Raw genomic sequence first — 13,502 nt, forward strand, 5'->3', positions numbered from 1 at the left:
TTTGAACTTCTCTTGGAAGTCCTAAGGATTGGATCAAGGATGCTCTTCTCATGACCATCAACCTGGCCACAGACCTGGAAGGTGTATGAATGGCATCTAAAGCAGCTTGTAGAGCGGTTTTCCTATCAACTGTCCTGCAGTGATGATAGACTGGAATTGATCTTTCTGGTCTTGTGGCAAATGCTCAATAAAATGTGTAAACTTGAAGTATGTATTGAAATCATATTTTGCCATCAAGGCCTAGCATTTGGCAATATGAAATTGGAGAGTGGCTGATGAAAAGTTCTTCTTTCCCATCAAGTCCAGCTGTTTAGATTCCTTATCCGATGGAGAGGCCCTAAATCATGTTTGACTGTTTCTCTCATTGGTAGCCTCCATCATAAAGGAATTGGGTTTAAGGTGGAAGAAGATGTACTCCATTCCTTTGGGTGGGATGCAATATTTTTTTTTATCTGCCCACTTACAGATCAGTGAAATTGTGGCAGATGTTTGCCACAGGGCCTATACGGGAGATATAGATAGGACAGTGTTTACCTAGGGATGTCAGGATGTCCACCAGGGAATGTTTGGGCTCTTGCACCTCCTCTAGTGGAATTTGAAGGGAGTCCACTAGCCTTTTCAGGAGTTCCTGGAATATTTTGAAATCCTCTTTGTAAGAGGCCGATGGTGGCATTACCACCTCATCTAGAGATGAAGACTTTCCAGATGGAGGTGAGATCTTCTCTGCCTGAGTCTCCTCTTCCTTTTGTACATCTTCCAAGCCTGGAGAATTGCAGAGGTGTGAGGACATTCTGTAGAAGCTCATGGATGGTATGGTACTGGTGCTTTCTCCTAGGCATCCAATGAAGTTGGTCACTGTAGTGGCCCAGTGGTCTCAGTGACCCCACTGGGGAGGGACCCAATGATAATCCTAGTCTCCGAGCCTATGATATGTGGATGGTTCCCCAGGCTTGTATTCATGCAAGGGGCTCATAGGGATGGTAGGATAGTACAGTACTGGGATGGATCCATGTACTGAGATCTCTGAGTCGGAGGTGTCTTCCTCCGAATTAAGGCAGGAGGAGCTCTCTGATGTTCTAATCTGTACTAAAAGCTGGAGGTATAAACCAGTCCCAACATGCTGCTTTTGTAGTGGTACCATGGAGGCGATGGTGGTAGATCCTCCTTTCATTTGCGATTCAGGTTCAGAGATAAGAAGATCCTCTGAAGAAAGGAACCTGGAAGGAGGTGGAGGGCTTGGATATCCATCACCTGAAGCTCAAGTCGATACTGGGTGATGAGATTGAGGTTGTTGCAGTACCAAGATGGTTGTAGTGTCCTGCCCTCTTTCAGAGATATTGCAAGATACCGGTACCAGGGTGTGAATGATAGCTCTGTGGGTCTCGCTATGTCTAAAGGAAGTAGATGGTGGTGCTGTGGTATTTGCTCTTGAGGTAGGCACATCTGAGTGGGTCTTCTTCCTCAGAACCGATACCTCAATACCAGACCTAGTCCAAAACTCCGCTGTACCCTTAGAAAGATGAGAGGTCTCCCGAGAGTGGGTCATATGCGGTGATTTTTCCCTCCTCTTCATTTCCCTCCTGGGAGAAGAATGCTTCCTCTTTTTTGAGGTCTTATTGTCCAGGGCTGCAGATGAAGCAGCAACAGTAACCAAGGCTGTCTGTAACATAGATGCCAATATACGGGTGTATGGGGGGGAAGTAGACCCCTCAGGAGCTAGGGCATGCTTCATTAGGATTAGCTTCAGTCTAGTGGGAGTAAAATCCCTTCCCCCTATCTTGAGCAGGAACAGTCTCCACTGCCCCTAATTGGAGGAGATGATCTACCTTTTGGGCAGTAAATATTTGTGAGAGGACTCCATGAAGAGAGACAGGATGGGTGGGTGGTATAGACAGGAAAGGAATGGTATAGCCCATTCGGGTGACTTGTAGGGACGATTTGTCCTTGGTGATAGCTGCCCACTTGAGGTAGAATGGGAGCAAACGGTCTCCAAATAGCTGGGTGGATGGTATATGTGCTGGAATGTGGGAGAGGTCTTCCAGACCCTCCACCAAGCCTTCAAATTTGCTTATTAGAGGAAGTAGTGGTGGTAGAGGGCGTCGTCATTGTGATCTCTGTCGCTGTCATTGCTGGTGTTGTTTGTAAGGCCTCTGGTGTTGCTGTGTATATGTCAGGTATCTAGGCGACTGATATGTTTGATACCTGTATTGTCTCCTTCTTCTGGCAGGTGTATGAATGCTGAGGGACCGGAGGCTAGCACGTGAATCCTTCAAGGTGTGCAGTACTTCATTGGTTTTGACTGCAAACAATTTTTCTCTGTCGAAAGGGAGATCTTCGACCATATTTTGTATCTCCCGTGGGAATGCCAAAGAATTAAACCATGAGGCTCGTCGCATAACAACCACCATAGTGATGGACCTCGCAGCCATGTCAGCAGTGTTCAGCGAGAAGCCATGAGTGAAATCATCTGTCCTTCAGAGACCAGCGATTTGAATTGTTGCCTCTTTTTCTCAGGGATGTCATTAATAAAGTCCATACATTTGCCATAGTTCCTGTGGTCATATTTGGCAAGTAATGCCGTGGGTAATTCGCCACTCTAAATTGAAGTGTGGATGATGGGTATACTTTGTGGCCGAATAGGTCCAACTCTTACTCTCCTTATTGAAAAGGGTGGATCGAAATTGTTGTTTGTCCCTTTGGTTGCCTGCTTCCACTACCAGAAAGTTGGGTGCTGGTAGTGGATCCCTTGCAGGAAACATAATATTTTCAGTCCACCCTTTTGCATGTTGGGGGTATTGTGGCTGGAGTTTGCCACACTGTCTTGGTGGGTTCCATGATAGCCACATTGATTGGCAATGCTATTTTGCAGGAGAAAGATGTCTGTAGGATATCAGTTAACTCATGTTGAGTTTCCGGCACTTCCTCCAGAGCAATCTTCAGCTCATTAGCCACTCTTCTGAACAAGTCTTGGAAGTGAGTACAGTCATCTGCCATGGTCGGTGATGGAGGTATAATAGCCTCGTCTGGTGAGGAGGAAGAATTATTGTTGGTTGGCGAGGTGTTGGGAGCAGTGTCTTCTTCCTGCTCTGCCATGGGTTCCTCCTGTGTGTCCGCAGCTACAGTCTCCAAAGGTGGAGGCGGGAATCTGGTGTCTTCCCTATGTGTGCTGGGGTGCATGTTATGGTGTCTTCTGTAAGACCCCCAGGGATTCCAGTATGGCCAGAGACCAGGGAAGGTCCCATCCATGGGTAGTCATACCAAGGTGGCATGTCGTGAGCGTATGTGGACCATGATCATAGTGGTCCAGCAGCAATAGGTGTCCTGATTGGGGAAGAATGGTGAGGGGAGACTACCCCTTCAACCTCTTCATCTTCATCACTTAAAAACTGTGATGGTATGGGAGATAGCTGTTGGTGTGGTACCACTGGCCCAGGTGAGACATTGGTGCCTAAGAGAGGAGACTCTGGGCTCGGGGAGACCTACAAATCCTTATGGTGCAGAAAATGGCATGGTGCCAAAAGCATCGGTGCTGCAGGGCCGGGTGCCGATTGCACTGGTGGTGCGGTGTGCTGAGTTGGTGCTGATGTTGCTTGTGTTGGCGCTGTGACGATAGCAGCATTAGTCTGTGGCGTGGAAATAGGAGCAGTTGCCAGTGCCATCTCCTTTGGAGGTACCAATGGTGTCGTGATGGAGACAGGCAGCTTAAAGCCATTATCCTTGGCACCGGAGTGGTGGGTGCCCGCGGCTGCCACCACATGAACAGTGCCAGAGGTGCCTGGAGTGTCGTAGGTGCTAAGTTGTGGTGAGGCCAGCATCAATGAGAGCGATCTGGTCAGCGAGCGTTTTGTGCTGGTCTGCTTTCTATGAGGTGAGGAAGATGACTGTTTTTTTACTATTTTTTTGGTCTTCAAGGACCTTGGCATTGAAGAGACTGGTGACCTCTGCTGTGAACAGGGTTCCTGCCCAGGGTTGGAGGCTGGTCTTAGGGACTTCTCCATTAAGCTGAGTTTAAGCCTCAGGACTTGTCTACATTTCCTGCAGGATCGACGGGCAGCGCCGAGTGCTCTCCCGTCGACTCCGGTACTTCACCAGAGCGAGAGGAGCAGACGGAGTCGATGGGGGAGTGTCAGCGGTCGACTCACCGCAATGAAGACACCGCAGTGAGTAGATCTAAGTACGTCGACTTCAGCTATGTTATTCACGTAGCTGAAGTTGCGTAACTTAGATTGATTCCCCCTTCCCCGCACCCCCCCAGTGTAGACCAGGCCTCAGGTATCTATCCCTTTATGCCCTAGCCTTCAGCTTGTTACAGTGGGCACTTTCTGGGGAATGTGAGATTCCGCCAGGCAACTGACACATTGAGTGTGTCCATGTGATACAGGAATTGCCTCTCTGCATGTCATGCATCTTTTAAAACCTAGTGAATCAGGCTTTTCCTAAACTACTACTAACTGTACTATGGGATGGAAAATAATATTTTTTTTAAACAGGGGACATAATTCTAACAACTGAAACTTAACTTGTCTATCCTAATTTACTAATTTATCTAACTTGTCAATTTGAAAACGAAGGTTTTCAATGGGACTGCTGAGTGCCGTCTCAGGCCGGGGATGGTTGAGAAGGAACCGAGGAATCCGGGTCGCATGCACACTAGCTGAAGAGCCAGCAGTGTGCGAGGCAGACACCGTGCACTGCTGCAAAACTCTCCGAGCAAAGGCGCAGGGATGCACCTTCACCTGGAGTGGAGTGGAGTGGAGTACCCACAGGGACATCTCTCTCGAAGAACCTGTTCTTTCAAATGTCCCAACCCCCTTTCCAGGTGCTGCTCCTTGTCTTACAATAAACAAAACTCTAGCTTCCAGTTTCTATTTCCTTTACCAAGACCAGTTTTTTATCCCAGCTGCTGCTTCCTCAAGTTAACATCACAATTGCCTCGCCTCACAGCTACCAACCATTCTAGGTTTCCCCTGCCAATGCCATCTTTGTCATCTATAGCAAAAGCCTCTACCCCCCATCTCTTATGGTATTAAGGCTATATAACAGTGGTGGGCAACCTGCTGCACGCGGCCCATCTGGGTAATCTGCAGGCAGGCTGCAAGATAGTTTGTTTATATTGACTGTCTGTTGGCATGGCTGCCCGCTGCTCCCAGTGGCTGCGGCTAACCGTTTCAGCCAATGAGAGCGGCGGGAAGCAGTGGCCAGCATGTCCCTGCCCACCACCGCATATAACATTTCTCGTTTCTCAGCTATTAATCTTTCCCATGTGGTAACTAAATTCTGTGACAGAGCGATGTTTCTAGAACACTAAAAACCTACAGGTACACTTAAACGTTCAAAAGAGACATTTGAATTGAATTAAAAATTAAACTAATGACTTTTATTCATTTAAATATTTAATTCAATAACATTAGTTTTTGAATTTTTACACTTATTTCTCTGCTGCCATGGAATTTTCCATTTATCACAGCATTTAGCACAGGTGTGCTGCAAAAGTCAAAGGCTTTATGTACTATGTTTGGCTTCCAATTTGTAAAAATTAAAAACACCATTATAAGGCATTCTTTTCTATTAAAATAGCAAAATAGACAGATCAGCTCTCAGTTTATAAATTTTCCTTCTTCCAGGACACCACTTTTTTTTTTTTTTTTTTAGGGAGTAATACACTGCTGTTATTTGTTAATGACTTGTTACACTTGGTATCAGTACTGCACTGTATATCAGTATCTCAAGAGAGAGGCATGAAAGTTAGGATGATGATTCTTAATAAAAGCACTGTAAAATTTCCACCTACACAGATTTTAAATTATTTATCTGTACTAGCACTTCAAGATTAATGGCACTAAGAAATTCATAGAACTGTGGGTAAAACTGACAAGTATTCTTTACAAGAGCAACAATATGAATGGATCACGTTTTCTTTATTTCATAGTTTGGACACAACTACTTTCACAAATAACCACTAACAGCTAACTCACTAGTCTTTCAATTATTATAGGATGTGTGTGTGTGTGACACACACCTTCAACCCCCTCAGAAATCACTGTATGTTAAATAAGGACATTAAATAAAACATGGCTGCAGAGAAACCACATCTCCAGTGCAATGAATTTAAATTATTTTTACTACAAGAAGGAATTTTATACCTTACCACGCTACATTTATGTTCTAAAAATAAATTATTAAAAGAAAAGATTTCAGAGAATTCCTTAAGTATTTCTTCAGTTAACTTATGATAATACTTACAGCACTGATTTCTCATGCTAGCCACAGCCAAAACAGGCTGAATGCTTCTATTATTTTTCACTGAAGAATTAATTTTATTAACACATGCCTATCATCATGTATAAAGAAACATATTCATTCCACTTAATTGAAAACAAACAATTACTCTTCCTCTATGTACAAGTATAGCATCACTGGTATGGGGAGAACAAAGTAATACAGAAGTCTTTGTGATAAGAAAAAAATGAGGGGAAGATACCTTATATTCAAAACATATGGACACTCCCTCTCTAAGCTACAATTTTTCAGATGTTATGGATTCATTAATTTAAACAGAGTATTTCAGTGTTGGAAACCATTTTGATTTCCTTTTTACAGAATATTAAGCAAATACATAAGGCAGAAATAATTCAAATGCTAGCTCTGATAACATTAAATCCCATTTCTGGTTGTTTGATTTCAGTGTGCGATCACTGATTTTGTGAAATTAATAACTTCTAACAAACTTAGTAAATTTTATTCAAACAAAATCACATTTTTAAAGTAATTGATGCAATATTCTGATTCGTTGTATAAAATCTATGTATGAATCCATGTAATTTCTGTTCTTTCCGCTCCTCATTTTTTCCTGTAGAAAGTCAGTAATTCTATACGTTCCTTGTTTCACTCCTGAGGTACAATGTTTTCTGTAGCTCCTGGTGGAACCATATATTTCTATACTTCAGGGTAATGCATAGCGAATACAATCCAGTCACTCTCCTGATTTGATTTTTCTTCTTTTGCATTAAAAGATTTTATTCATATAAAATTATGAGGGAAATTCAAAGTCCTTGCAAAACTTCAGTTTCTTCTGTCAACCCTAAATCAAAGTTCATGTCAAGTATCTGTATCTTGCCCAAATGTACTTCATTCTCGCTGTTCATTTATGCTGTGAGCCCCTAAAAGTGAATTTTTTCTTCTTTTCTTTGTTGCTGTGTGGACACAGAGGAGTACATCTTAAAAGAGATCTCTGCTATTGTCTGCTGAAAAAGAATACCCCAGTGGCATATCAAAAGAGAATCACCTGATGCGTATCCTGGTATAGATGACCCCATTGCCATACAAGTTAAGTTTAACAGAAGGGAGTGAAGTTTTTACAGGGCTTCTGTAAATCACTCCGTTTTGTATGGCAAAAATTTCTAATGGAAGAAAAATAAAACATGTTGATATAAAGTCTCTCCTAGCTCCATGGTGCATAGGGGCAGTGCTGTCACTCCAACACACTTTCAGAGGGTGCAGCATGTGCTCTGCTACATGGCTGGTCAGAGGGTAGAACCACAGTAATGCTTCCTTCCTAACCCCTTTGGAGTGGCTAGCACTGCTAAATAAATGCATACTTTACAATCAGTTGAGCATAAGGACTGAGATTTGCTTGAATCTCGCATGGAGGTTTAAGACAGGAGGCTCCATGAGCCCTCCTCTACCCTTACCCTTCTGTAACTTACCAAACTAATTTGCCAAACTTTTTTAGATTTTATTACTTAAATCATAAACCATTTTCCTCCATTAAAAACCTTGATATTATTTTAGCCCAGATGAGAGCAAGAACTGTTTGTAAGTGAACCCTTAAAATTCAAAGCCAGAGAAGCCTGGTAAAGAACAAATGGTTCCCCCCATCTCTTTACTCCCCTATCAAAGGATTCACATTGGGCAAACCTGTTCTTCTAAGCAAGGAGTGCTGGATATAGCTTCTTCAAGGAACTTGTTAAATGACAATCCTGGATCAGTAAGACAGGCAGTACCCCAGCCTTTCCTATAAAGTACTGCCAGGCACTGCTAGCCCAGAGAATGAGGAACCAATACTGAGTTGCCACTTGGGTCATGCTGCATGACCATGAAATTGGTGGACTGGCTCCCCCTCTTACCCCTGTTTTGTTTAACTGCAACATTCTTCTACTTCCTTACCAGTGTGGTTTAGTAAACATTTGCAAGAATAAATGCAGTATTGTCAAAAGCATTTGTAGTGCATTTTGGGCTAAATACTATTTTAACAATCTCTCTCCTGATTCTCTGACAGTAAACACCCATTAGTGCCTAGTATGTAAGCCTATAACTGAACTTGTCAAAGGCCATTTGTGCAAGAAAGTATGAATACCCATCTCACTACTCTGTAATATCCTCAGAATCGTAACTACATCAAGCAAAATGGTCCCTGTGTATTTTTCTGAAATTTGAACATTTACCAAATTTGTACAGACATAATTTCCCCAAATACTTAAATTTTAAACCAATAACTAGATTGCCAAGGGTAAACATGAAAATGACATACCCCCACCATCACATCTGTTATAAGATTACAGTTGCTCACTAAGAAATCTTTCAATATCCAATCATTGTAAGCATAGTCCTTTACTTGAAAAAGGGGAGGTGTGTGTGGTTTTACTTTCAGAGACTTGGAGAATGTGAGAGCTCCTCGGGCAAATTATGAGTTTGTGGAAAATCAGCAGTAATTCTGTGAGCAGTTGCTTTTAAAAATCTGTTCTAAAACAAATACCAAACATGTCAGAGTCAACAACTCACCCTTCCTGGGTTTTTATTTACACTGAAATTAACAACATAAAATTCAGTTCAGACCTTCACACTGGGTTTGCCTGCTACTAGGATTCCTACCTTAGGACTGCTCAGCCTTCCCCCTAGATCAGTGGTTCTCAAATTTTTGTACTGGTGACCCCTTTCACATAGCAAGCCTCTCTGAGCAACGCCCCCCTTATAAATTAAAAACACTTTTTTACATATTTAACACCATTATAAATGCTGGAGGCAAAGCGAGGTTTGGGGTGGAGGCTGACAGCTTGCAACCCCCCATGTAATAACCTTGTGACCCCCTGAGGAGTCCTGACCCCCAGTTTGAGAACCCCTGCCCCAGATCCTCCCTCTAAGGTTACTCCCACCTTCCCTATATCCAGGTCAGTTACAAGTCACCTGTTTAGAATCAGGAGAGCACACTTAACATTCCACAGAAGAATAAACACCTGCTACTAGGGTGGGCAATTTCAGGCAAACAATCTTATAAAGCTGAAGAACTTGATAGTTTCCACAAGACTAGGGTCCAGAGTATGAGCCTGATACACCCATTAGGTTTTGGAAATCTGGTGCATTTTTACCTAATTTTATAAAACAGACCAACCAAACGTTCAGACTCTTTTGTTTTATAATGAGCCAAAAGACTGAGCAGACTGTCCAGTCTAACAATTTTAGCAACGGCTTGTCCCACAAAGAGAATCTTGATCACAAGCTGTCTCAGCTTAATGGTATGATCCATCAGTGGTGCAGCTATCTCAAAAGAAATGTGTTTTTCATTTCTAAACAGAATAGCTATAACATTATCCACCAGAACTGAAAAAAAAACCCCACAATAAGAATGCAAAACTTCCTTCTACTCATTCTAGTCTTGGAAAGTGAAGTTATATAAACTCCATAGTTCCTATAGGATGCAACATGAATCCTCACTTTAGTGTAGTTAACATTTTCTATCTCCATGAATGGAGCTTTAACCGCAACTAATCATGCAGAACTTGAACATCTTTTTATTGAAAACTGGAATCTTAATCTCTGTCTGAGATTACATTCCAAAAAGTGGAGTGGTCTGATTTGGGATTCTTAGATATTTTCTGTTTCTGTCTATAAACAATAGCTTCCCTACTTAGGTTTTCAGGAAATGTGGAAATTACGCTAACTCTGTATGGTGAAAGGTTTCTGTGATCTTGCTCAGCTGGGGTGCAATTGACCCCATGCTGAGGGCCAGCACAATGCCTATATACCACTTAAGCTGTACATAAATGCTACCTGCTAGTCCTCTGCCTAAGTCACTCCAGTGATGTTTTTTGAGCTACTTGTTTTCTCAGGGCTCAACATTATTTCTAAAGGAAAGAATCTCAGCTGGTGTAAATCAGTATACTTCACTGAAGTTAACTGAGATACAATGATTTACACCATCTGAGGACCTGGTCTATGAGCCCCTATAGGAAGTCATTGTCATTCTAACTGATCCAATTTTCACTAGTTTTCATACTAATAAAGTAATGCTGTGGGCTCCTCCTAAACTCCTTCCATAGCTAGCTCTGAAACTGTACGTTGAATCAATCACCCAAATAATATTTTACATGTTCTTATACTCATTCTGGTAACAATTCTTTAAGCAAGTCGTATATGCCTTATTTTTGACAGTTGTGCCTTAGGTCAAACTGTGTTCCGGAGAAACATGTCTAAAACATTGCTTCTCCATTTTTTTCATGTCTTCAGCTCTCTTATAACTCATTTACTTCTGCATTGCATCTATACTACCAAACTTCATATCTTCACTAATGGTAAAACGGTGGATTCCGTCTAAGTGAAGAAAGGGAACAGTGTTTTAACCATGTTGTTTAACTGTACAGGAGATCCAGGACAGAAACAGTCACAGAACCCACATCCTTTTATTCCATGTAGGGTTAATGACTTAGTGGTGAAACTGCCTTGTCTACACTGCAGCTTCCATTGCTGCTATCACACACAGAGAATAATAACTGTGAAGCATGCTATAGTAGACAAAGCTGTGGAGAAAAGGAAATTACTTACCTGTCATCTTGTTCTTTGAAAGAAGCGATGATAGATTTATATTCATCCACCTTTCTCTACCACAGAGTTATGGGTCTTAGCTGTTAGATTTTTTTGTGTGGTCAAAAAGAAACTGGAATTGGAAACTATAGCATTCTATGTACCTTCACAGGTTACATGATCTACCCTCTTCAAAAGGTTCAGTTATTTTGGCTTGTTAGACAGCTTCCAAATCTCATGACTAAGTCTTGAAACCCAACAGTATGGAAAAGCAGAGGATTTCAATCTGAGGATAGTCATCCAGAACCTTTCCTGAATACTAAATTTACTTAGGCAAAAATATATAAATCTTAAATAAATAGGGGGGAGGGATAGCTCAGTGGTTTGAGCATTGGCCTGCTAAACCCAGGGTTGTGAGTTCAATCCTTGAGGGGGCCATTTAGGGATCTGGAGCAAAAATTGCGGTTTGGTCCTGCTTTGAGCAGGGGGTTGGACTAGATGACCTCCTGAGGTCCCTTCCAACTCTGATATTCTGTGTGATTCTGTGATTTTTAGCAAAATACACAGATTTAACGATTATAAGGTACTTTAATAAATTTACAGTATGCATGAAAAAGGAAGGGGAGAAAAGAGTGAAGGGGGACACGAAAAGACTGGGAGAGTACTGACTGGTCAATTTTTCACAATCTTAAAGAAGATACAAAGGACCAAAAAGGTGGGGAAAGAGGTGGCAAAGGCTCATCCTTGATTTTCTGATGTCAAAGTTCCACAGCTAAACGATGAGTTGTTCACTGAAGATCAGTAGACGATGGACAGGATGGATGAGAGGGGAGAGCTGAACAGCATTATGCCTGTCCTGGGACAGATGTGTGAAACAATCTTTGACAAACAGGGCTACAGTTCAAACTTCACTATGAGCCCAAAGTTGTACACATTTTAATAAAGAATGGCCATGTGTCAATTACTGAAGACTTTACTCACACAAGTGCTTATAAATCTCACTCATGAAGGTAAAAACTGAGTACAGGTTTACTCCCAGAATTAGACTTAATTAATAAAATCAAAAATATAATAAATAGTAATGGCATGTCACAATTCTCTAGCACCTTCCGTCTAAGTCAATGGAAGCTGTAGGTGTTCAGCACCCTGGTATGAAAATGTTGGGCTGAATGACTTGCTCAAGATCACATAGGAAGTCTGTTGCAGAACTAAGAGGCGAACCTATGCCTCCCCTTCTCAGTCCTGTGCCTTAACCCCCAAATCATCCTTCTTTTCATTTTGCATATCAATTTATTTACAGCACAAAGGAAATACTCTTAAATGTAAGAACCACAGTCATGTGTGGAAGTAAACTTACGTTCTTCTTCCTTTGGGTCAAGTTGTGTAACACTGACAGATAAACGGTCCACACGTTCTTGTAAGGAGTTAACCCTGAAGGAGAAACTGTGTGCTTCATTGAAAAGCTCACCAAATATATCTTCAGCATATTTACCTGCAACAGAAAAAGTTGGAAAATAAGAATTCAAGAATGGCACAAGTGATCCAAAATGAATGCTTTTTTAAAAGACTGTCTTTTGAATTGTTATGTTAAAAAGATTATTTTTAATAGCTGACAGCTGTTAAAGGTGCCAATCTTAACAAAAACTTGTAATTTACTGAGTTCATTAAGAATGTTAGATGAAAGGACAGAGAAGTAAAAGGGATTTTATTCAACTGACAATGTATTTACTAAAAATGAAATTAGTATATCCAATACACTAATGAACAGATCCTCAACTGGTGTAAACTAAGGTAGCTACAGTGACATCTGTGCTCAGCTAGGATGATGTATACTATCTGAGGATGTAGCCCTACAACTGGATTAAGTCATCTTTTCAAGTGTAATTAAAAAATACTAAAGTAAACTTGTCAGTTACATAATCTGACAGGTTTTCGTAAACAGAAACCCAGGTATTTAGTTTCAGTATAATTTGAATCAGATTATTCATAGATACAATTAAAAAATAATTACTTTCTTCCTTTGAGTGCTCAATATTGTAGAAACTGACCAACACGCACTGAGTCCTTCCATAGACTTCAGTAGCCAATGGACCTTTCCCTAATAACACAACCTATAGCCAGGTATCATGTAGAAAGATACAGTACAAAATTCTCCATGTAGTTCTGCTACTCCTCCTCCATCCTAACCTGCAACGCCTTTTACATCTTAAGCCTGTCCTGAGCAGAGTCTGCCAATACTACTACAAATACACCAGACTTGGGGCCATGTTTTCTGAAGACCGCAACCTGGTCTTGTGTGCATGTATTTCATGTGAAAAGTTTGTTCTTTTAAGATGCCTTCACAAGCGTATCATATAGGCTTCTAATTACATGATCTTTGTAGAATCACCAAAATGTAGGACTGAAAGGAACCTCGATAGGTCAGGGGTGGCCAACCTGTGGCTCTGGAGCCGCATGCAGCTCTTCAGAAGTTAATATGCAACTCCTTATATAGGTGCTGACTCCAGGGCTGGAGCTACAGGTACCAACTTTCCACTGCTCAGCCCCAGGCCCTGCCTCCACTCCACCCCTTACCCAAAGGCCCCCGCATTTTCCTGCCCCCTACCTTGAGCCTGCTGCACCCTTGCTCCTCCCTCCTCCATCCCAGAGCCTCCTGTACACTACGAAACAGCTGATTGCAGCGGGCAGGAGGCACGGGGAGGGAG

The 13,502-nt window shown here is 41.9% G+C and overlaps 1 protein-coding gene across 13 annotated transcripts in view; it reads right to left on the minus strand.

Annotated features, from left to right (window-relative positions):
- The window catches only part of WASF1 (WASP family member 1), a 201,203-nt gene that overhangs the window by 20,815 nt on the left and 166,886 nt on the right, over positions 1-13,502 (minus strand). For all 13 annotated transcript variants that reach the window (XM_048844802.2, XM_048844797.2, XM_048844798.2 and 10 more), the window contains one exon: positions 12,155-12,289. In XM_048844802.2, the coding sequence (XP_048700759.1) occupies positions 12,155-12,289 (135 nt within the window). The remainder of the gene's footprint in view (positions 1-12,154; positions 12,290-13,502) is intronic.

Source organism: Caretta caretta, chromosome 3 (genome assembly GCF_965140235.1).
Source record: "Caretta caretta isolate rCarCar2 chromosome 3, rCarCar1.hap1, whole genome shotgun sequence".
Lineage (NCBI taxonomy): Eukaryota > Metazoa > Chordata > Testudines > Cheloniidae > Caretta > Caretta caretta.